Raw genomic sequence first — 23,413 nt, forward strand, 5'->3', positions numbered from 1 at the left:
GTTTTAAGTGAATATATTTTCCCTTTTACAATCTGGATCATCTATTTCTTCCCCACCTTGACACTGTAAGAATAATTGCATAGGTATCTAATAGGTGCATTCATTTGTGACACACTCCTAGATTTAAAGAAAAAAGTGCCAGAGAGGGGGAAAAAAAGTACTCAAGCAATCAAAAGTTGTTCATATTTATTTAATGCTAAGAACACAGATATTTTAAAGAGATAAACAAGAAATAGTTTTGTTTTTCTCAACAGGATTTTGATCACAAAAACAGTGGTGAGCCAAACCTCTAAAACAGAAGAGCACACAAATTAAGAAAAACACAAAACATATTTCATTTCTTACCTGAATTGACTTTAGAACACCTAAACATTCTCTTTAAGAGATATCAGTACAGTCATGTGTCACTCAATGATAGGGATATATTCTGAGAAATGCATCTTTAGGCAATTTCATCATTGTATGAACATTATGGAGTGTATTTACACAAACCTAGATGGTATAACACCTGCACACCTAGGCTATATGATATAGCCTATTGCTCTTGGTCTACAAACCTGTATAGCACGTTACTATACTGAATACTATGGGCAACTGTACCACAATGGTAAGTATTTATGTATCTAAACATAGAAAAAGTATTGTAAAAATATGGTATTATAATCTTATGGGACCACCATCGTACATGTGGTCCATGGCATCATTATGTAGTGCATGACTCTATTAAAATCGTGCAAAAAACCTGTACCTATAGTGTTTAAACCATAAAACCAATACCTGGTTTATACATGAGAAAAATAAAACAAAAGCAAGTAAAATAGAATGTAGCTTATAGAATTCAAAGGCAGCCAAGGTGACTACAAGTCAGGTGAAAGAAAGGTAATGAGGGACGTGCTATTTTTTAAAGCAGGAAATTTTGATGATGTCAAGCCTGGCTGAGCCCAGGCGTCTGAACACTGAGCAGTTACTGATAAGAAGGATAAAGTGCCAGATCTCTAATAGCAAGCAAATTAACTGGCGCTCTGTTAAAATTGCCAGAATTAAAGCCAAGGTAGTTTTCAGTAAGGAACGTTCTCCTCGAGAGCATGGCCAGCATGTGGTTGAGCCGGGACCTGATACCAGCAAAGTGAAACTGCCGCTCTTTATTCAAGTTTCTAAATGAGTCTCTCAAGTACAGCTCCAAGTGGGGGGTGCCCAGGTACTTGGGATATCCGGGACTGAGGGGAGTGTGGGAGCCAGTGGAGCTTGCCACGGAGCCTTGGGAAGACAAAGAGGAGGAAGACTTTAAACTGGAAGATCTCGACACAGACATTTTTGAGACTGGTGACCCTTCTTTCGACTGGGTTCCCTGAGAATATAGAATGTTCTCGTCCACATCAGTCTGAGTGGTGGCCGACCTGGACGAAAGCACAGTTTGGGAGCTCCCTGCCCTGGTGGAGACTGCGGCTTGGGTGCCAGCACAGGCAGTGCTGGTGCTGACTTGTGTCCCCACCTCATTCGTGTGCACCACGGGCACCTCCTCTCCTGGCTCTGTTTGTGTGGCCACGTCGGCAGCCTTTCTGCCCTGCAGTTCATCCTTGTGGCTGTTGAAGTGGCCTTCCTCACTAATGGTGGACGACTCAGAGTCACGGCGCTTGGTCCCTGCCTTGCCCTCGGTGGGCACCTCCAAGTCCAGGTCGCTCTTCTTGGGAGTGCTCGAGAGTCTGGCCAGCCGCATCCGCAGCAGGTTGCCCAACGTGGGCTCCTTGGACAGTGGTTTTTGGTCAGCTAGATGGTCAAACTTGTTGCTGATCCGGAAGTTAGACAGGAGTTTGGGGTTGATGGGCTCTGATTGGGCATAGAGGATTCGGAACTCTAGGTCAAAGTGTTCGACCACTTGGCCAGATAGAATTACCAAGTTACTGCTATTTAATTTGCCATCTGTCCATGTAAAACTGAAGGATTAAAAACAAACAGAAGCTGGTAAGGATAAGCAATTTTAGTTTACTTATTGTCAATCTGAATAATATAGCCTAGATATCCTGCCACATAAGATTCACAACTTTGGTGATAGCATACCTGCCATTTAGCATGCATTGAACTAGCCTTAACATATGTATATAACATATATATGCATTCGCACAAAAGTAAAAAGGACAACTGTTTAACACACTGAAACCTACCCAGTCCTCAGCCTCAGAGTTTTTAAAAACCAGAAATATTTCAGCCAACACTCTCATTTTAGAGGTAAGGAAGCCAGCTAGAGATGTTACAGCAGGGAGCTACTGCTTGACCCCCAGTCAGACCCAGTCCGTACAAATTGCTAATGCCCTGCCCCTTGCTACCTTACAGCACTGCCACTGTCACAAATCACCACTGCTCAAGACATGCTCGGAGCTGATTTGTGGCCATTTGCCCTCATCTGTCCAGCAGGAATCCCTTCCCCTTCCTCTGCTAACAGAACTCACGCTCACCCCTACCCAAGAAAGCTTTTATTATTGTGCCCTCTCCAATCACAATGGGGCGGCATGTCATCCAGGTGAGCCAGAGATCCTATCCCCTTGGGTGCTGGGATTCATCCAGGGGGACATGTGATCCCACCAGGTACAAGTAATTTTTCAGGAATTGATGGCAATACTGACAGAAAGAGAGTTTCACTCTTTGGGAGATGCAGGCCATGTAAGTACGCCGGGATCTTTGCCTTCAAAGGGAGAGCCTGCCTGAGAAAGTAGATCAGCTAAAGAGAGGCAGAGCCAGGGGACAGTATTCTGATCAAGGTACAGCTCCTAGGTCAAAATGAGCTGAAAACCAGCTGTACCTTCCTACCTGTCCAAGTTCTGCAAGTAGGTAAGTTTCATTTTGCATAAAGTAGTTTAAGTTAGCTTTCTTACACTTGCAACCACCCCACCGGTACAGAATGTATACCAGAAGTGGGTTTTAAATGAGATCATAAAACATAGTGTCAACTCTGTCTCTTGCAACCAAGAATCTCAGCTAGTGCAAACTGCACCTGAGAACTGCCTTCAAAACCTGAGAAGGAAGATTCTTTTGAAATGAGACAATGTAAACAAAGCACCTATCCAACATCAATATTATAAATTGTCCTCAACAAATGGAAACTATCATCATCATCAATGGCAGCATATATCATTTGCAGAGGGTACTTTTTTTTTATTTTAGAACAGCCATAAACCATTTGGAGCTAAGTTTCATTGATACAGATAAATCCTACTTTGTGTAAAAAAAATATAGTTTCTTCCTGTTCCTTTTAAACTTCTTACAAAAAGAAGTCTCAAGAGTTCAAATTTTGTTCTGAGCAATCATGGTGCTGTTTGAAAAGAAAAGTATCAAGAATTTCTTAATCCTATACTTCATCTTCCATGAACTTTCACGTTTCCGAAAACTTTACCCACGGCTGACATGTAATTATCACTCAGGGACATGCATTTCTTCAAAAATGAGTTTTTCTTTTTAAAACTCTACAGACGTACGTCATACACACCATCAGCCAGTCTAATGCAGAAGTGGCAAAGCACACAACCATTGGAGCCACGTACATGGCACCATTTCTGGAGATTAGTACCAACCACTCAGTATGCCCGCCCTCTATCCAACCTCCCTGCTCTCTACCTTAAGACACCATTGCCAAAGTGAAACTTCAAAGGTGGGGTCAGAAACATGATCAGTGTTTTCTAGACTAAAGCACTAAATTATAGGCTAGAAGCAAGGTAAATGCCTTAAGTCTGAAGGTGACAGCTTTGGCTCTGCCTTCAACACTGATGCTGATGCCTGCAACTGCCCTTACCGTCAAGTGAGCAGGGCAAGTGGGGTCCAAATCCCTACGGAACAAGGACTTGAGATGGGGTGTCACCATTAACCCCCAATTTGTCCACCTGGGCCAGGGCCTAAATCTAGGACTTGCTGACTGTGTGGCCTTGAGGCAAGTTTAACCTCTGCATTTTAATCTTACGGACCACAGGATAGGGGAGGTGACCTCCACCTTGATTACCTCCAACAGAAGGAGGCTTTGACTAACCAACTCTCACGCGCGCACATACACACACACACCCACACACACACACATCGGGTACATATCAGAATGCCTGGCCATAAAAGCTCTCATTGAGAGGAAAAAGAAACTTTTACCTTTATATGACATGTTTCTTCCAAAGAGTTTAGATTAATAAGCAATGGACAGGTTAGAAACTTACCTGTAGGAGCCTGTTGCCACGCGAATGCCATCAATCAACGTGAACTTTTCATGAACCTTCCCAATAATTTTCGTTCCTGACCTTGCATAGTAGATATTTCCTGTAATAGTCCGAACTGTCATCAGCTGTTGGTGGGGGAGTGGGAGAAAAAGAAACAAATAATTCAGCAACACTCAGTTGGTGAGCAAATGATTAAGACAAGAGGGCTTAGTTTACACTTCCCTGACAAATTTATTGGCAGATGCATGGCTTAGGGTCACCATTTAGTGGCATCGCACATGATATGCTAGCCAGATGGTTCTCAGGACTCCAGTAGTGTTACTCCTACACTTGGCCCATCTTCTCATATGTCCTTTTCCTATTTGTGAGACCCTTAGTTCACGTGTACACGTGCTCTGAAAGAAGATTTACCTTTTTGGGATACTAAACAACAGAATCCATCAATGATTCTGAAGCAAAATGTAGAGGATAAAATCAAAGAAAACATCCTAATAATAAAAACATTTTAGCAAAGGCTGAAGGAAACTAAGCTGATCTTTCTCCTACTCTTTTGTTTAATGGCCTCACATCAGAATGACAGCCCGGCCTCACATACCCCCACCCTATAATGGGGATGGGGGAGAGAACATGGGACAAGCCTTCTCTAACATAGGATGCTGAGGCTTAATCCGCAATGTCACATCTACAAGTAGCTAATTACCAAAATGAGACACTGGCACTACATGGGGGCCATATACTGCACGTCTATGCATAGTTATCCTCTCAAATGACACACGTAAATGTAATCACAACGGGATGCAAAAGACTAAGACAATCTGTGGTCTCTGGAGCTCTAGATGGTTAGAAATCCTACACACTCAAATAAAATGTTTAAGATGTTTGATTCTTTCATTCATTCCACAAACCTGGAGCCCCTACAATGTGCCAAGCTCTGAGACAACAGAGATATAAGGCATGCTCCTTACTTTCAAGGACTAGAACAGGAGAGAGAAAACTAACTGAATGATTAAAAAAAAAAACCACAGTACGGCATACCAGAGCAATGAACACCTAAGTCCACACCAAAACCTCACCACTAAGGTTCACGGCAACTTTATTCGCAATAGACAAAAACTGGAAACTACCCAAAAGTCCTTCAGTGGGTGAATGGTTGAATTATGGCACAACCATACCATATGATAGTACCCAAAATAAAAAGGAACAAACTACTGACACACGCTTCAACTTGGGTGGGTTTCAAAGGCATTTTGATGCAGGAAAACCCGGTCTCAAAAGGTCATATACTATACAATTCCATTTACATAATAGACTCTAAATGACAAAATTATAGAAATAGAGAACAAATTAGTGGTTGCCAGAGGTTAAAGATGGTGGCAGTGAGGCACAGCGGGGGCAGTGATGTGACTGTAAAGGTTTTGTGGTGATAGACTAGTTCTGTGTCTTGATGTACATGATGTGATGAGAAAATGGCATAGAACTACAGACACACAGTGTACCAGTGTCAATTGCCAGTTTTCTGGGGTTCTTTTCTTTTCTTTTTTTTTTTTTTTTTTTTGAGACACAGTCTCACTTTGTTGCTCTGGCTAGAGTGCAGTGGTGCCATCATAGCTCGCTGCAACCTCAAATTCCTGGGCTCAAATGATCCTCCAGCTTCAGCCTCCCGAGTAGCTGAGACTACAAGTACATACCACCACGCCCGGCTAATTTTTCTATTTGTTTTTACAGAGACAGGATTTCGCTCTTGGTCAGGCCAGTCTTGAACCCCTGGCCTCAAGCAATCCTCCCGCCTTGGCCTCTCAGAGTGCTAGGATTACAGGTGTGAGCCACTGCACCCAGTCAAATTCCAGGTTTTGATAGTGTCCTATAAGTTGCATAAGATGTAACCACTGGGGAAACTGAGTAAAGGGTACATGAATGAAACTTCTCTATACTATCTCTGCAAGTTCTGTGACTCTATCATTATTCAAAGTAAGTTAAAAACAAAAGACAAAACAAAAACTATGGCAAGATATAAAACCACTTCTGTGGTATTCTTATCAAAATGCATTACCTGAATTTAACCTTGAGGAAAGAAATTCTATAGAAAACTGGCTACTATTCTTCAAAAGTGTCAAGACCCAGCCGGACATGGTGGTGCACGCCTATAGTCTCAGCCACACAGGAGGCTGAGGTGGGAGGATCACTTGAGCTCAGGAGTTCAAGATCAGCCTGGGCAGTACAGAATGACCCCCATCTCTTAAAAAAAGAAAAAAAGGCATCAAGATCCCAAAAGACAAAGAAAGATGGAGGAAAAGTTCCAGATTAAAAGAAGCTAAGGAGACTTGACAGCTACATGCAAGGTGTGGTTCTGGATCAGATCTTGGACCAGAAAAAGGGCATTAATGGAACAACTGGTGAAATTTATAAGGTCTATAGATTAAATAGTATTATATCAAACTTATTTTCCTGATTTTGTTATTTGTGCTAAGGTTTGTAAGATGTTAACATGTGGAGAACTTGGGCAAAGAGTATTTAGGAATTCCTTATGTTATTTTTTAATTTCTTTATAAATCTTAAATTATTTCAAAATGAAAATTTAAAAACAAACTAGGAAATTTCATAGAGGTACAAATGGAATTGGTAGGAGGAGAGCTTCCTAGAGGAGGTGACGACTCCTGAGCTGAGTCTTAAAGGATCAACATAGAATAAAAAGCATAAAAAATACCATATGGGCAGATTTAGGTGTGGTTTTATGTCTCTTTCCCGTTGACACACATCCAAATGTTGTGCACACTCTGTGACTGTGACCAAAGCACGTCTGAGCACCTGCACACGCATGTGTGACCAAGTTCCTGCAGACAGGACAACCCAATGTTCTGAATCAGCTGAAGAGTCAGGGCATGTTTGGGAAAGCCAGACCCCATACAGCGAGGGCACAGACACACCCAGGCTAACGAAGCAACCAGGGGAGACAGTGCTTCCCTGTGAAAAAGATAAGACACTACAAAAATGGGGGAAAGCATATATAACTATTATGTACCCATAATAATTTGAAATTTTTTAAAAATTGGGGAGGCCAGAGGTATAGACCTCCTTTAAAGTTTCTTACAGAGGATCTGGGCACCCATTAAGGCAGGAGCCAACACTGGGCAACTGAATTAGTAAATACACCTAGATTTCTGCCTAGTAGATGAATCAGAGCCAATCACCTGATCAAACTTGCAATCAGAACTATTCTGATTTTTCTCCTGCTAGCACATATCCTTAATTATAGAAAGAGTGCCTTAAAATTAAACATTGACACCTTCAATTTCTTCACCTGGCTCTGTATGAGAGCAGTCATGGGCTGAATGTTTGGTTAGATGATAATGCTCTTTTCTATGCCAACATGTATTTTCCTTGGGTCTGCGTGACTTCATTCTTTAATTTACTGTGGGGTTATATAGCTGTCTCATTTCATTCAGTCTCTAAGCCCCAATCCTACCTCCATCATGAATTTGCTTTGTAACATCAGGGACAGGTTAGTAACTACCTAATTAAACCCAATGCTCCATTCTCTCATAGAGGAAACAACCAATAAGAACTCTGTGGGAGAAATTAAATAGCCAAAATTTTGCAAACCAAATTGCTTGATAATAACAAGATGGCAAATTAGAGTAACCTAAAGCACCAAAGCCCAAACTCTTTGTTCATTTTGCTGACTGCTGACCGCTTTATTTCTGGTACCCATGGTGCACAGTTGGTGTTCAAACAGATGATGAACAAATTAAGTTCCAAAGCTCATGGGTTAAGTTGCTTAATTTAAAGAAATAAATTCTATAATAAACATGACCATTTTCTTGCTTCTTTCCACTAAAGAAATCTAGGTAGCTGAGTTGTGTAACCTTACATTTCAACACTTAAACTATTTCCATGATCGGAGACATGGACATAAAGTCTAATTTTATAATAATGAGAGACGAGCAGCAGCACGTGCTAGTGATTATGAAGGCTGAAGACAGGCAGATGAAGGCAAAGGCCTGCTACTTTGTAGCTGTGGACACGGGCTCTCTGTGTCACCAGTTCCTAATCTGAAACACAGAGATCGTGCCACTTACCTGATAGGACTCCAGCAAGGATTAAGTTACATACCATCAAGAGAATAGAGCGATACCAAGGACAGAGTAGGAGATCAATAAATGCTGGTCGCTATGATTAAAAGTGGAGCCTCCTGGAGCTACTGTCAAAAGTAGCAGCTTCCAAGGCAGCTTCCGCGCCCTGGACAGGAGAGCTAGTCCAGGCTTTGTTAGGAGGCAGCACAGTATGGGGGAGAGGCCGAGGTATCAAATCCTGTCTTTTCTTTTTAACAGTTTAATTGAGATATAATTCACACATCATACAATTCACTATTTAAAGTGCACAATTCTATGGGACTTTAGTTTATTCATAGATATATATAACCATCACCACAGTCAATTTTAGAACATTCTCATCGTCTTAAAAAAAAAAGTCTATACTCTTTAAAAACCACCCCATCCTTCCTGCCAACCCCAGCCCTGAGCAATCTACTTAGGACTAATCTGCTGTCTCTATAGATTTCCCAGTTCTGGGCTTAATGGAATCATGTAACAACATGTGGCCTTTGTGCCTGACTTCCTTCACTCAGCACAGTGTTTGCAGACTCTTCCATGTTGTAGCATGTTTCAGCACCTCAATCCCTTCCATGGCTGAATAATATCCTATTGTATGAACAGACAACATATTATTTATCCATTTATCAGTTGATGGATACTGGATTGTTTCTACCCTTTGGCTATTAGGCATAAGCCTACTATAAACATTCATACACAAGTTTTTGTGTGAACATATGTCTTCACTTGTCTTGGGTAGATACCTAAGAGTGGAACTGCCAGGTCACAGGTATCGTTCATTTCCTGTGAGACTTCAGGCAAGTGACTTTGTTCGAAGCCTGTTCCCTCACTTGTCAACAGGGAAACCACCACCAACCGCCTTGCAGATCATGGATGCTCGGTCACATTTGGTGATTGTGGTGAAGATGGAAACAGTGTACCACAAACCTTTTCCTGTTCCGGATGAACTTTCAGATCCATGCACATATCCAGAAATTGAGAGAGTAGAGCCTGGTCCAGAAGGATATACACGGCAACTCCCTGTTTCCTGCATATTTCCTGCAGGTCTCTGAAGATGTCGATGTCTGTGAAGACGTCCATTACCACTGCAATCACCTGTGGGGTAAGGCAGAGGGGAGAACACGCTGTCAGCGCACAAGAACACACAGCCTTACAGCTCGTTGTCTGAACTCCGGAGCCCATCTCAAGCTGGGAAAGGACCCCATCCCACAATTATCCTTCCTTCCTTCGCCTTCTGCAGTGCCGGTTTTCCCCTCACCATGGCCTCTTTCCATCTCCAAAGACACTCAGGCCCCGTATCCTACAAACCTTGACTTGGCCCAGCTAACACTCCCTACTGCTGTCCAGCCGCTCTCCTCCACGCTGGCAAATTTCTCAGGGATACAGAATAATCCCCTGTCTTGCCCTCCTACGAATCTGCTCCATTCAACTTCTGCTCCTTCACTAAAACCCCCGTCTTACAGGCTTGATTCAGACCAGCAGGCTGTCCGGGTTCTATGGCTCACACACCATCATCTTAGGCATGTTGCTTTCCCCACCAGGCTTTAGTTTCCTGTCAATGAAACCTTAGACTCCTCTAAGGTCCTTTCTGGGGGTCGCATTCTCTGAATCTATGATTTTCATTATTGTCTGACTATGGATCACAACCTCTGACTATTTTAGTGTGATCTAGAAAGGCCCACCCCATCCACCACCAACTCATGGCTTAAAAGCAATCAAACTAGGCACGCAGATTCTCCCACTCTCTGTCCCCCGAACACTGCACATGTCTCAGCATCCTACTCTCTCCGCCAGCCAGGCCGTTCCTGCCATCTGCTATATGGGATCTAACCAAACAGCTTCCACAGCACCAGCCTCTCCTCAATAAAAGGTGGTCTCTGCAGTTCTTCGGTATCCATCCATAGTGCAAGCCCACAAGATCAGGGGAACATTTCTTTCCTAAGGATGCTGCCCTCAAGCTCAGACCAGTCCCCTCTTCTCCCCAGCGTGGCTCCCTTCATGCCTCCCAGTTGATGTGCCACACCCAGCATCAGACTACAGCTGAGAGCTACCCTTAGCCATGTGTCTTTGGGCAAATTACAGCTATTTCAAGTGTTTGTTTCACTAGCTGCAAACTAGGGTGGTCTGAAGAACTAAATGACTATCTTACATAAAGTGCAAGGTATAAAAGATCCTTATATCTGCTCATTTATTCCCTCTGCCAGTCCAGTGCTGGAGCTGCCCAGACAGGCCACCACAGAGAGACACCTGCCGGCTCCCAGCTTTCCTTGCTCTTTAAAGGGTGGCTGCTCTGGCCACAAAGCCTCTAATCACACCCTTTGCAGGCTTAAAACTGTGGCCCTCAGCTAACTCGTGGTGGGGGTGGTATCAAAACATCCAGGCTTAGAAACAAGTCCCTACAAAAGGCATCGGAGGTTGGGGGTGCTAGCTAAGGAAGCCAAGGTCCCGGAGCTCTGCTGCATCTGGAGCTGTGAGGCCTTCTCCCTGCTCCCCACTTCCACGGTCAAATCCTGTGTCTGTCAGCATCACAGCAGCGCTTCTTCTGAACGTCAAGGTTTTCACTCATAGGTCTCACCCTTCCACTGGAGCAGAGGCCCTTGAATGGGACGGATTCATCTCTGTGGTCCCAAAGGACGAGGGACCTGACAGTCACTGCACCTTAAGGATTTGGGGATTAAAGAAGAAATGCAAAGGCAAAGAGGCAATTTTGCTGTCTTTCTCCAGCACTGCAGGCTCAGGGGCTCGTCTAGCAGGATGAGGGACCCTGAAACGCCGTTCTGGGCAGTCACTGCTGTGAGGAGTCACGGAGACCAGCTACCCCTCTGCTGCCTTCTCACCCCTCCTCAGCCCTGCTGATGCCCCAGCTGTGAGCTACTCTGGGTAAGGGCACGCTAAAACCCACTGGACAGAGGGGTTTTAAAAGAAGTGTTCTTTCTGAACTGGGGGCATCTTCAGAAACTTATATTCCCCAGTGGCTTTTATAATGTCCTATTTTGAGAGTTGGATCTATTCCATTCATTCAGGTTACATAACACCGTGGTTAAAAGGCAGAAAGGCCTGGGTATAGAACCCCACTCTGCCACTTACTAGCTGTGTGACCCTGGGCAAGTTGCTCAATCTCTCTGAGCCAGTTTCCTCCTCTGGGAGATACGCACGATAGCACTGGGTCACAGGGCTGTTGTGAGGATTAAGTGAGACAAAGCATGAAAGGGGCTTGGCCCAGGGCAAGGCATGAAACAGGCGCTCAGCTATGCAGCCAGCACCCCTTCGCAGTCTACTATGGGCTGCACACTGTACTAGGCGAAGAAGAATTTTTCACAGACCTGATTCACCCTCAAGGAGAGGACACAGGATACAGGGAAGCAAAATTATACCCTCTGTCAGAGGCAATTAAATCAGGGGTACACTTTGGGGGAGGGCAGTAAATCATTTCCCTTGCAGTGATGGACGCGCTCTGGCAGGAGGCCACGTGACGACAGAGGAAGGGGTAGGGAAGGATGGGGTATGTACCCGTTTGGCTGGAACGTACAGTATGCATGAAAGGGAGCCACAGGACGTGACTGGGAAAGGTGGATGAATGAGCAAGATCACAGAATGCCTTGAATGTCAATCAAGGAATCAACATTAAACTTCCTTCTCCGCACTGCCTGGGTAAGAGTAACGAGTTCCAAGTGATAATCCAACAGGACAGAAGAAATGGATGCTGGAAGCGGTTGGGGTAGGTCTGAGATCTGGCCCCAGCTTCTCCAACACAGGCCCTGCAGCACAGCAGGCACGTGGATGCTCCGTAGGTTAACCAACGTCAGCAGGGAGACCAGAGACAGAAGAAAAATCAGACATGCAGGTTTCGATGACAGGCCCGACAAGAAGGCATGAGGGTTGCAGAGAGCAAGAGGCCGTGGGAGAGCCCAGCAGTGGACTACGTGGGCTGGGGGCAGGAAGGACAGGAGAGGGAGGCTCAGGTCCATAGAAAAAGAAACAAGCTTCAGAGAGAGGCTTCCAAACTGATTTCGAGGTGGTGGTAAAACCTTCACAAGGAGGATCTGAATACGCAGGTGTAAGAATGAGTAGAGCTCACAAGAAAAGCCAGAGAGGAAAACACAGACACCTTCCTGCCTCTCCAACTCTCCACTCTTCTTTCAAATATTGGGTGTGAGCCCGATTGAGCCAGGCACATCTTGGGCACTGAGGGCCAATCCCTGTCCCTGAGAACCCAGCCTAATGAGCAGGAGACGAGCCAGGGATAACACAGTGTGACAGGCCAACTCGCACACCCCCAGGTGCTACTGGAGCAGAGACCAGAGAAGCCCTGCCCAGCTGGCCGGGTTACAGAGCTGCTGGGGACAGGGACCTGGGCCCACAGCACAAGGCACCTGCCAAACTGAATTTTGATTCACCACTTAACAAAACAATTATACAACACCACCTTTGTTATATGGTGAGTCAATACCTCATTTGCTATTCCTTTCCCTGTTCAGTTTTAAAGCCTCAACCTTTCCTGCGTGTTGGATTTGAACACTGGTCCCTCACACCTTCACGGTGTTCAGAGGGTTGATGGAGGCTTTTTCTTCCCCTGATACCCCCGATACCCAACATCCCCTCCTTCCTTACTAAAGCGGGATTCTCAAAAGCTTTTGTATCATGGCTCATGCCTGTAATCCTAGCACTCTGGGAGGCTGAGGTAAGAGGATCACTTGAGATCAGGAGCTTGAGACCAGCCTGAGCAAGAGTGAGAGCCCATCTCTACTAAAAATAGAAAAATTAGCCAGGCCTGTAGTCCCAGCTGCTCGGGAGGCTGAGGCAGGAGGATCGCTTGAGCCCAGGAGTTTGAGATTGCAGTGAGCTATAATGACACCACTGCACTCTAGCCAGTGACAGAGCTCAGCTCTGTCGCCAAAAAAAAAAAAAAAGTCTTTGTCTTTTAAGGAGGAGCAGTCATACTGGTGAAAGCAATCAGCCTTCCTTCCTTCAAAAACTCATTCCACTCCCCTATTTCTCCCCCTTCAGCCCTTGTGGGCCCAAGCCTTGCACAGCTGAACTAGACCCAGGGCTGGACTGGGCAGTCTCTTCACGGAGCTCAGCAACTTGCTAGACTCATCCACAAGCCAGCCAGGCCCTGCTCTCCAAGGTAGGGCACACCTCCTAGGTATCACGTTGCAAACTGCTAGGCCCAGAACACCTGGACTTGAAAGATGGTGTAGAAATCAGTCACTGTTCCCACTCCCTGAGGCAAGATGTGGGATGGACAAGAGTAAGACATGTCTGGAAGGCGGAAAGCCCATGCCCATCAAGTGCCCACGGTCATGGTGGGCACTGCCCTCTCCTTGCCTGTGCTGCCCAGAGCCCACCCATTCTCTCAGAGCTGGAGGCTGTGTGTGCGGTGACTTTTGAGAGTCCCTGCTACGGTCAACACGCATCTGCAACTCAGTGCAAATCAGACACAGCATGAGACTACGGAGGAAGCACCCAGCTGGTCAGAAGCCTGCTAGCTGGCCCACTACCCACTGTCCCTGAACTTCTCTAGCCTCATCTGGAGCGGACACACCTGTGTCAAGTCCCATGTCATCATCTTGGGTGACAAATCACAAGCCTACCCCTCTCAGTCCAACTACCCCCTGCTGATTTGTACCAGGGGACTCAGGGACCCACGAAGTTGAAGAGCAGAGATCACTGTGGCATTCTAGGTCTTTGGGAAGGTCACAGACCTTGTTTAATTACTTACCACGTAGAACTGGAATCTCTCCCACTTGCCTCCTTGCACAAAAGCTCTAAAGAGATATCTAGAGATTTTAAAACCCCATTAACTGTTATCCCCAATTTACAGATGAGAAAACTAAAGCCTGGAGAGGTTTAGGTAACTTGTTCAAAGTGGCACACTTAAGCAAATGCAGGGGCTGGAATTTCAACCCAGGTCTGTGTGACTCTAGAGCCATCTATAAGAAAAGTACTAGACTAAATATTATCCCAAACTAGTGTTAAGGTGATTGGCAGCTTCGAACGGATCCTAAGAGGATCAGCAGAGAATCTCATAAAGTACACAGGCTCAAGCCCACCAGGGAGGCTGATCAAAACCACCTATCTTGTACTTTCTGCTGGTTCAGAGAGATGCTTGGCAGTTCCTGGCATCTAGATGGCCTCAAATGGCAGCTACTCATATTCTTAGTCCCAATTCTGCCGCAATCCCTGGACAAGCCATTCCACCAGAGCCTTGGTGTCTTCAAACAAGGCCCCCCGGGAAGTCTGTGATTCATGCACTCTCAGTGGGCGGGTCTGAGCCCTGACCAGGCATAGGTGCACCCCATGGGGCCACTCGGGGCCAGTCATTCCAGTTCTCATTCCAGCTCTTCCTCAGCATGAAGCAGGAAGTTCATCCCGATTGCCCCTTCTCACTGTACCTCAGTTTCCCTCCCTTCTCAGCCAGAGTCACAAAGCAAGGTCAGGTGTGCAAGGTGCTTGGAATTCCACCAAAGGCCTGGCCGCTGGGCTCCCTGTGCTGACCACAAGGCACCCACTGATCCCTTCGGTTCTTCCCCTTACTGTCCTGGAGACCCTCTTGCCAAGAAAAGCAAAAGACATATTTTCTCCCCATTCATTATATGTTTTAATAGAACAGAAATGATCTCCTTGGGATCTCTTTCAAAAATTTTTTTTTGTATGAAAATGTCTTTATTCTGCCTCATTTGTCTTAAGTTGTTAGTAGTTTACAGTGTAAACATTACGGTGTTTCTCGAATGTGGTCCCTTTCTTCTGCATTAGTAGTGTTGTTTTTCCTCAATGTGTTGATCCTTGAAATGTAAAAATCTTTAACTAACTGTCTTGATATCAACTTCAGGGTTTAAAAACAAAAAAGAACATAAATTTCTACAGCCAAACCCAAATTTGTCTGTGCACACACTGTCTTCCCTAGGTCTCACAGGCTGTTACTATGAAATTAACAATTGGTATCAGAGGAAAGTACTGATGGAGGCTCAGCCTGCACTACCTCTCCAGGAAGGCAGGGGCGGCAGAAGCCAATGTCCCACCGTGCAGAGGACCTGGCCACACACAGCTGCACTTCCATGCTGCTGCAGCATGAAGTGCACAGGTGGATGGGCTTGTCCGAACGGAGGGAAAAGCATCAAGAAGTTTGGGAGGCAGGGAGGGCTTATCATTTTGAGTTATTTTTATTTCACAATTATATAAAACATTTGCCTGGTTCTAAAACCAATCTACAAAACAAGGTCTATTCAGAGACATCTACGTCCATCCTTGTCCCTCCCTCCTCATTAAGATAATACTTTCAATTAGTTTTTGGTTTACTCTTCCTTTTTTTAAACATAAACAAGTATACTAGGTACATGTATTATGTATACACATATGTATATATGTTCACATCTCCTCTGTAGGTAAGAGGTAGCATACTACACACATTGTTCTAGACTAGTACGGCCCAGAAGAACCTTCTAAGATGACAGAGGAACTAAATGTTTAATTTATTTAATTTTAATTCATATAAATTTAAATAGCCACATGTGGCCAACAGCTACTGCACTGGTCAGTGCACTTCTAGACACTTCACATCAGAATACTGAGCTAGTCCACATTCCTTCTTGGAGCTGCCAGGTGCCCCACCGCAGAGTCGGATCAGTTTATTGGCCAGTCCTCTACTGATGGACATTTGAGCCCTCTCCAGTCTTGCTATTACTTGCTATTATTATTAGTGCTGCAACAAATAGCCCATTGCATACGTCTATTTGTATTTTTGCCAGTGTATCCTTGAGATGGATATATAGCAGTAGAATTGGTAGGTCAATGGGTAAATACAACTGAAATTTTGCTGCATATTGCCAAAGTCCCCTCCAGAGGTTTTATCATTTGCATCAAGATTTCTTCTAAAGCCAATTACCCAGTACATTTTTGGTTTTTGCTTTTTTTTTCCCCCTAAGAGAACATATTTTCTATCCATAAAGGAGTCAGAGAATAATCATCTGATGGATGCTAGGCGAGAAGAATACAGAAATGGCAGACAGAAAGCAGAATGGTGGTTGCCGGGGCTGCGAGGAGGGGGGAATGGGGAACTAGTGTTTAATGGGCAGAGTTTCACTTTGAAAAGGTGACAAAGTTCTGGAGCTGGCTGGTGGTGACAGCCACACAACAGTGTGAATGTACTTAATGCCACTGAATTGTACACTTAAAAATGGTTAAATGGTCAAGTTTGTTACACATATTTTATCAGAATTTAAAAAAAGAAATGACTAAAAATTCTAAAATTCGTAACCTGACATACAAAATCAAAAGGAAGGAATAAACAGTAGCCCCGCTTGAGTCTGGTGGGAAACATCCTATAATGATGCACTAGTGAGAACTTCACAATGTTCACAACTGGGGGGGGGGGGCGGGTTTTGCCCCCAGAGGACATTTGGCAATGTCTGGAGACATTTTTTTTTGTGGTAAAATACATAATACATAACATAAACTTGCCATCTTAATAATTTTTAAGTGTATAATTCAGAGGCATTAATTGCAATCACAATATTGTACAACCATCACTACTGTTTCCAAAACTCTTCCATCACCCCGAACAGAAACCATGTGACCATTAAGCAATAACTCCCCATTCCCATCTCTGGAGATGTTTTTCAATGTCATGACTACTTGTGGTGGTTGGGGCGATGCTACTGGCAGCTAGTGAATGGGGGCCATGGATGCTGCTAAACATCCCACAGCACAGCCCCCCAGGACAAAGAATTACCCAGCCCCAGTGGCGCAGTGGTGAGGTTGAGAACCCCTGCTTTGGGTTAATACCAGCATCGGGAACAGGAACTGACCACACTGCACAGGTCCTACTGTAATGCAGAGGAGAGTTGAGCAAGACTGGGAGAGCCTTAATTCGGATACATCCATATACACACCAAGGGCCTCCGACGGATTCCACAGCTGCTACTCCTCGGGCAGGACTCTCCAGCAATGAAATGGTCGCCACTACTGATGCTTGGGTCATTGAGAGGGTGCCCAAGGGTGAGGTCATAGCAAAAGTGGCCTTTGGGGAACACTCTAAGGGGTACAGAACCTTCTAGTGGGGTAAGCTTTGTCTCTGAACTCCCATTCACAAACCAGGACCAGCGAGACAGCCAAATCAGAAGTACATCACCCAAAGGAGGCCACGCAGCACCTGCAGGCGGCGGTCACAGCCCAGCCAGACAGATTGACATGGCAACAGAGGCAAGGAGCTGAACGAGTCATCAACTGATAGAGTAGCGTAGGGGTGGATCTACAGCAAGTGTGTAAGGAAAAAATCATGTATAGTCCAAAATTATCTGAAAAAGCCCTTAGGAAGCAAGCATGTGGGCTCTCAAAAGGTCCAAAGCATTATTTCCTCCAGCTTCGGGGAAGCTCAGCTGAGCAGCAGGAAGCAGTCAGCCTGTGTTCAAGCCACGCTATACGTAAATTGTGTGTCCTTAAACGTTGCACCTCACTCAGAGTGGCGGAAAGTCCGCACTTTGAAAGGCGTACAGAAGTGGAGCCAACACAGGGGCTGGCAGATTCACAAGCCCCAGCCACCCCCGCCCAGGGACAAACACTAGCCAACTGGAAAGGCAGACACATAATCACCTCAACTATATAAAATATTTCGTTTTCTTTCTTCCTACCCCTTCCCTCCTCTTCTCTGCCCTCCCTTTTTTTCCCCTCAAAAGCGTAGCTGAATGAGCACGTGCAGACAATAGGCCTCTACAGTATTTATTGAGCACCTATTATGTGTCAGACACACCCCGGGTGATTCTGTGTGGTCAGAGAGCTGCTGGATAACACCTACCCCAGAACCATCCATGCAGACTGCAAAGCCAGGATTAGACCCTGCCATTTACCAAGTGACCCTGGCCTCCTGTGCCCGTACCCTGGTCACGGAGCCTCGTATCCTGGCTCCTTCCAGAGACACTCCTGAAGATTCAGGTTGGTCCTGGGACCTCCTCAGTGACGGCAAATAAAGCTACACAGGGCACACACCTGGGGTCTGACCCTGCTCCCCTGCAGCCTAGACCAATCTCTGGGTCATTATGTGGGACCTTTCATGTGGAATTCAAAGTTCCTTCATTCACCCACCAAAGGAGTCCCATGTACTTACTCTGCTCCAGGTACCTATCTGGCCCTATCTTTCCTGGGGGGTGAGGATGCTAATTTGCAAAATGTAAACCCCAGGAACCTATATTTTCTCTGGGCATCATAAACAACCTTCCCAGTTTGATGGGCTGAGGAGGGTCTCCGCCAGCTTGACACCTCCTCCTCTAAAAAGTGACCACCCCTGTCTTCTTCCTGAAAGGGACAGATCTAGTACTGTCATCATTTTCCTGTTTATTGAATATACAACATAGAAATTAAGAGTCCAAATCATAAACTGTTAAAAACCTTCAGCCTGTTGAAACTACCAAAGTTCCAGTCGTTCCTCATAGCAGGGAGGCTGTGAGCAGTGGGATTGGGGGACGGGTGCTCCAGAGCTAGAACTGGGTAGGCTTGGGCTTGGACCCAGCTCTGTTCCACACTAACTGTACGATCTTGGGCAAGTTACTTAACTTCTCTGTGCCTAGGCTCTTCTTAATTGTGGCCTCCTCACAGGGTTGGGAGGGTTAAAAGAGATAATTCAGGTAAAGGGCTTAGCACAGAAATGGACCCACTGGAAGTGCTCGATCATATCATTAAGGACCTTTGCCATCAGAACACAGCTTCTCATCTCATCCTGACGATAACCTGAGACCCGCACCTTCGTGGTCCTCGCTGTCACAGGTACTGTATTGTAAAAGATGTGGCCAGAGTGACACAGCCACTTCTGTGTACACAATTTAGAGTGGTAGCACTTGGCCAGCCACCAGACCTGCTCTCTGTTACCTCTCCCCACCCATATGCATGTCTCTGTCCACCTGACCACAGGCTCCTGACCCTGCATGTGGCAGAGTATAGTGGCTAACGGCGGTTCAAAGACTCTGTGCCTCTATTTCAGTCCTGACTCCTTCATTCCCTAGCTGACGACCTCAGGGGAACGACTTCTCTATGCCTCAGTTCTACCATCTGTAAAACTGGGATGATATTTGCACCTACCTCCAGATTACTTAGAACAGTGCCTGGTAGGTAGAAAGCATTACTTTTTTTTTTTTTTTTGTAAGAGACAGAGTCTTACTCTGTTGCCCAGGCTAAGTGCAGTGGCTATTCACACCATAGCGCACTGAAGCCTGAACTCCCAAGTTCAAGCAATCCTCCTGCCACAGCCTCCCTCCCGAGTAGATGGCCTACAGGCGTGCACCACAGTATCTGGCTTTTTGTTGTTGTTTTTAAACAAAAGAGACGGTTCTCCAGGACCTCAAATTCAGCATTGTCTTGAGCCCAAATCATCTCAGCATCCCTTGCCCTCAGCCTCATTCTCCTTCCTGTATTCCAGTTTGGTAGCATCACTGCCCACACAAACTAAAAAAAAAAAAATCTCAATCCTCCGCTCTTCCTATATCTTCCTCTCCTAGCCTTGCCTGCTCTTCTGCCCCTCCCTGCCATTCTAGTCCATCCAATCACTGATTCCTGTCAACTCTACCTAAAATTCTTTCCCTGCCAGTACTGCCTTAGTGCAGACCCTCTTCTCATACATAGATCCCTATGGCCTCCCCCTTACACCATTCCCGACATGTCTCACCCACCCCCTTGAACACATCCTCCTTCATGCTCCCACCAGAATTACTGCTCATGAACACCAATCTGATCACGCTCCCCTCCTCCTCCTCCAATGGCTCCCCATTCCTCCTTCGGTAGCGGGCAAAGCCCTCAAAAGCTTGGCTCCAGTCTTCCCCTCCAGTCTCCTCTCCTACCACTAACTCTCATACACTCTCTGCTCCAGCTGTGGGGAATGTGGCTACCCCCCAAATATGCCAGGTCCTTTCACAACCCTGGGCCGGTCCCACCTAGCTCCAAGGTCACTGCCACTCATGAGACTTTCTTCAACAACCTCCTCAATGCTTCCCACCAGCAGACTGTCCACTCCCAAGTGCAGGCAAGGATCATGCCTTCCCCGGTGGCCCCAGCTTCTGGTAGTATCTGATACATGGTAGGCACTGAATAAATAAGTAATTCAGCAGATGGCAGATACACTGAAAATACTCACTGGATTTAAAGGTAATGCAGCACCTTTCTCAGTTAAAATTGCCCAGGTTCCCAATACAGAATCTCAGAGGGAAGAGTAGGTAGCTAGACTAGCGGAAAGAAGAGGGCAGGAGGTTCCGTCCAGAAATGTCACTAATACAAAATGTGCACGGGAGGGGGGACAGTGCAAGCTCCGGGCTCGATCCCTTCCAAGGCCAGAGTGTGAGTTTACAGATAGTTTCTCTCTGGCTTCTAGACCCTTCACTGTCATTAAAGTCTGAGGCTGAACAAACGGCTAGTGCAATCCATATCTCTCTTGTTCATGGAGACCTGATCCTTACTTTTCTCAAGTTCCAAGTGCTCCAGTCCTCCTGAAGGTGAGCTTTGGGAATGCACAACCACCCCACAGTTCTGCCTTTTCCATCTTTTTACTCTCACTGAACCCACAAGTAAAATGTCTGCTGCATCAAAAGGACCCTCAGCCCACCCAAAGCACCACAGGGCTGACCCCAGCCTAGCTGCACCCCATACCCACTTCCCCGAAAGCAAGGCATTAGGTCACTGTATCCACTACCACTGCAACCCCCAGGGCAGGTGAAGCACAGCCAACATCAGAACACTGGTGAGAGCTGGGGCTTATTCCTGGACCTGGATATTTCACCAGACTTAATGCACAGATATCTTCACACAGGCAGACACACTCAGGTCCCAGCCCTACCAAGTCTTACCACGACCTGGGGCTTTACCTGCCATGTCCCTGGCATGGGCAGACAGCCAGGACACTGGGCACTGCCAATCAGCAAGTAAGCTGACCATGGCTCTGGAGTCTGGACTAAGGTGTCTGCCACCACACCCTACCTGCCACACGGACCTGTGTGCTGTATTCTTCCTCCCTGATCCCCAGAACCCTGCTTCAGCTTCGTTCTGGCTGGCAGGCAGACGAGATCTCCCACTGCATCCCAATACTATGCCACGCCAAGAGACAGATAATGGGAGGAAAATCCACTATGTATAGGTAGGCCGATCTAATGCAGCCATAGCTGCATTTCAGGAGGCTACTGCAAACTCGAGCAGACCCAGACTATGGAAAACAAATCCCCTGCCCCACTCATTCACAGGAGCAACTTCCCCATTTGGTCTCACGGGAGAGAGAGGGGCAGGGCTCTTACTTTGCCACTCTTGTATTTATCTGCTATCTACAACATAAAATGCTTGGAAGTAATTAGCAACGATAATTGATCCTTAATACCCCATAGTTGTCTTTGGAGACCATCTTTCAGCAACTTTTCCCTAGGTAATGTGCTTCTTTGGTAATGCATCTCCTAAGAAGCTCCTGAAAGTGGGATCTGCTGTTGGCTGACAGCCAGAAAGACTGGCAATCCGGTGTGATTTTAACTGAAATTTGGAACTGGGAGTATTCCTGGTCCCTCCCGCAGGGAGATATATGTGTTAGGAGTTGGAACCCTGGCACAATTCGCATCCTCGGGGATCGAGGCTCCTCTCACTACCCGCCGCCAAGAGGAGCGGCCAGGGAGATCCGGGCTCCGATGAGAGACATGCAGATTGGGGTGAGTCGGAGACCCCGGGACCACTCGGCCAGCGCTCGCAGCAGACCTCAGTTTCCCATTCTTGAAAAAAGTGTCCCGTCCAACCGGGGGCTGAGCAGGGCCGCTTACCTCTCGCGCCGAGCGGAGCTGCTGGCGCAGCGCGTCCTTGCAGCCGTAGGGGCCGCCGGCGCCCGCGCCGCGAGGTTGGAAGTGCGCCTCGACGCGCGTGGCGCCGCGGTAGGCACCCTGGTAGAAGGCCGGCCAGCCGAGCTCCAGCAGCGGCGGCTCCAGGTCCGACTGCTCCGGGAAGTAGGTGCCCGAAGAGCAGTCGTGCGACGAGCCGAAGGAGTCCTCGGCCGCCGCCGCCGCGCCCTCCCCGCCGGGCCGCTCGGCCGCGCTCAGGATGGCGCGCACCTCGTCGGGGTTCAGGAAGCGGCCCAGGTGCTCGCGTCGCAGGAAGGCCGCGAAGGCGTCGGGGCCGCCGGCCACCAGCTCCTCCAGCGCCAGGCGCCGCGCCTCGCTGAACAGCTCGGCCGGGTTGGGCGGCCCGCACGGCGACAGGCAGGCGGCGGGCAGCTCGTCCAGGGCCTCGGGCCGCAAAGCCATGGCGGCGGTCGGACGGGTCGGCTCTCGGGAGCGAGGCGCGTGCAGGCCCGATTTATAGGCACCTTTGAATCAAACCAGCCCGCGCCATTGGCCGCGCCGCCCCTCCCCGACCCTCCCATTGGCTGCCTCCCTCCCAGCGCCAGAGCGGGGCGGGGCGCACGCCGCCACGGCCCCGCCCCTTCTGCGCTATTGGCTGTCTCGCGGCACAGCCGAGCCCTTATCCTAGCCGCGGAGGTTGCCGAGCGGAATTTAAACCTGGACGGTAGCGGAGGAGGCGGAACCGGACTGAGGCCGGAGAGCCCGTCCCGGCCGTCCCCGAGCGCCCCCTGCCGGCCGCCCCGCAGAGCGGCCCTAGGTGGCCAGGGCGGTCGGGCCTAGGCAGGGAGCAAAGGCTGGCGCCCGCTCCCAGGCGCACTGACCGCGCCGCTCCTGGGCTCTCAGACCCTGCATGTGGCCACCCGTGTCGCCTCTGTCCCCTGCATTTAACCATTCATTTGTTCGTTTAACAAATACCGGTCCATCATGATAGCCACTCCTTTGATTATACTCAGGTAGCCTTCTCCTCTCGCTTCATCATTTTGTGCCTGGTAGAACCCCAACCCTGGTTAAACTCTACTTTCCACCTGCACCGAGGCAGCCATACAAGGCTGGGGAGTGAGGGGGGAAAGCAATCACACTTGCTGACTGGTCGTGCTTCAAATTCATGATCTCAAGCGGGCCTCTAAGATTGCCTGCTAGCTTGCAATTCCTTTACTCACTCTACCTTTTCCTCTCTCCTTACTGTGAGAGCTTGCTTCCTTTTCCCCTGAAAAAACAGAAGCAGTCAGAAGAGAATCTCACATGCTCTCACCATGTCTACTTCCTG

At 47.3% G+C, this 23,413-nt stretch overlaps 1 protein-coding gene across 1 annotated transcript; it reads right to left on the minus strand.

Annotated features, from left to right (window-relative positions):
* Positions 1 to 964: 964 nt before the first annotated feature.
* Positions 965 to 22,554, minus strand: FAM83D (family with sequence similarity 83 member D). The gene is made up of 4 exons (XM_069496262.1): positions 22,072 to 22,554; positions 9,227 to 9,394; positions 4,191 to 4,315; positions 965 to 1,934 (listed from the first exon to the last, which is right to left on the minus strand). The coding sequence occupies exons 1-4, from the start codon at positions 22,546 to 22,548 to the stop codon at positions 965 to 967; spliced, it is 1,740 nt and encodes a 579-aa protein (XP_069352363.1). The 5' UTR covers positions 22,549 to 22,554.
* Between the last annotated feature and the right edge of the window lie 859 nt (positions 22,555 to 23,413).

This window comes from Eulemur rufifrons, chromosome 20 (genome assembly GCF_041146395.1).
Source record: "Eulemur rufifrons isolate Redbay chromosome 20, OSU_ERuf_1, whole genome shotgun sequence".
Taxonomy (NCBI): Eukaryota; Metazoa; Chordata; class Mammalia; order Primates; family Lemuridae; genus Eulemur; species Eulemur rufifrons.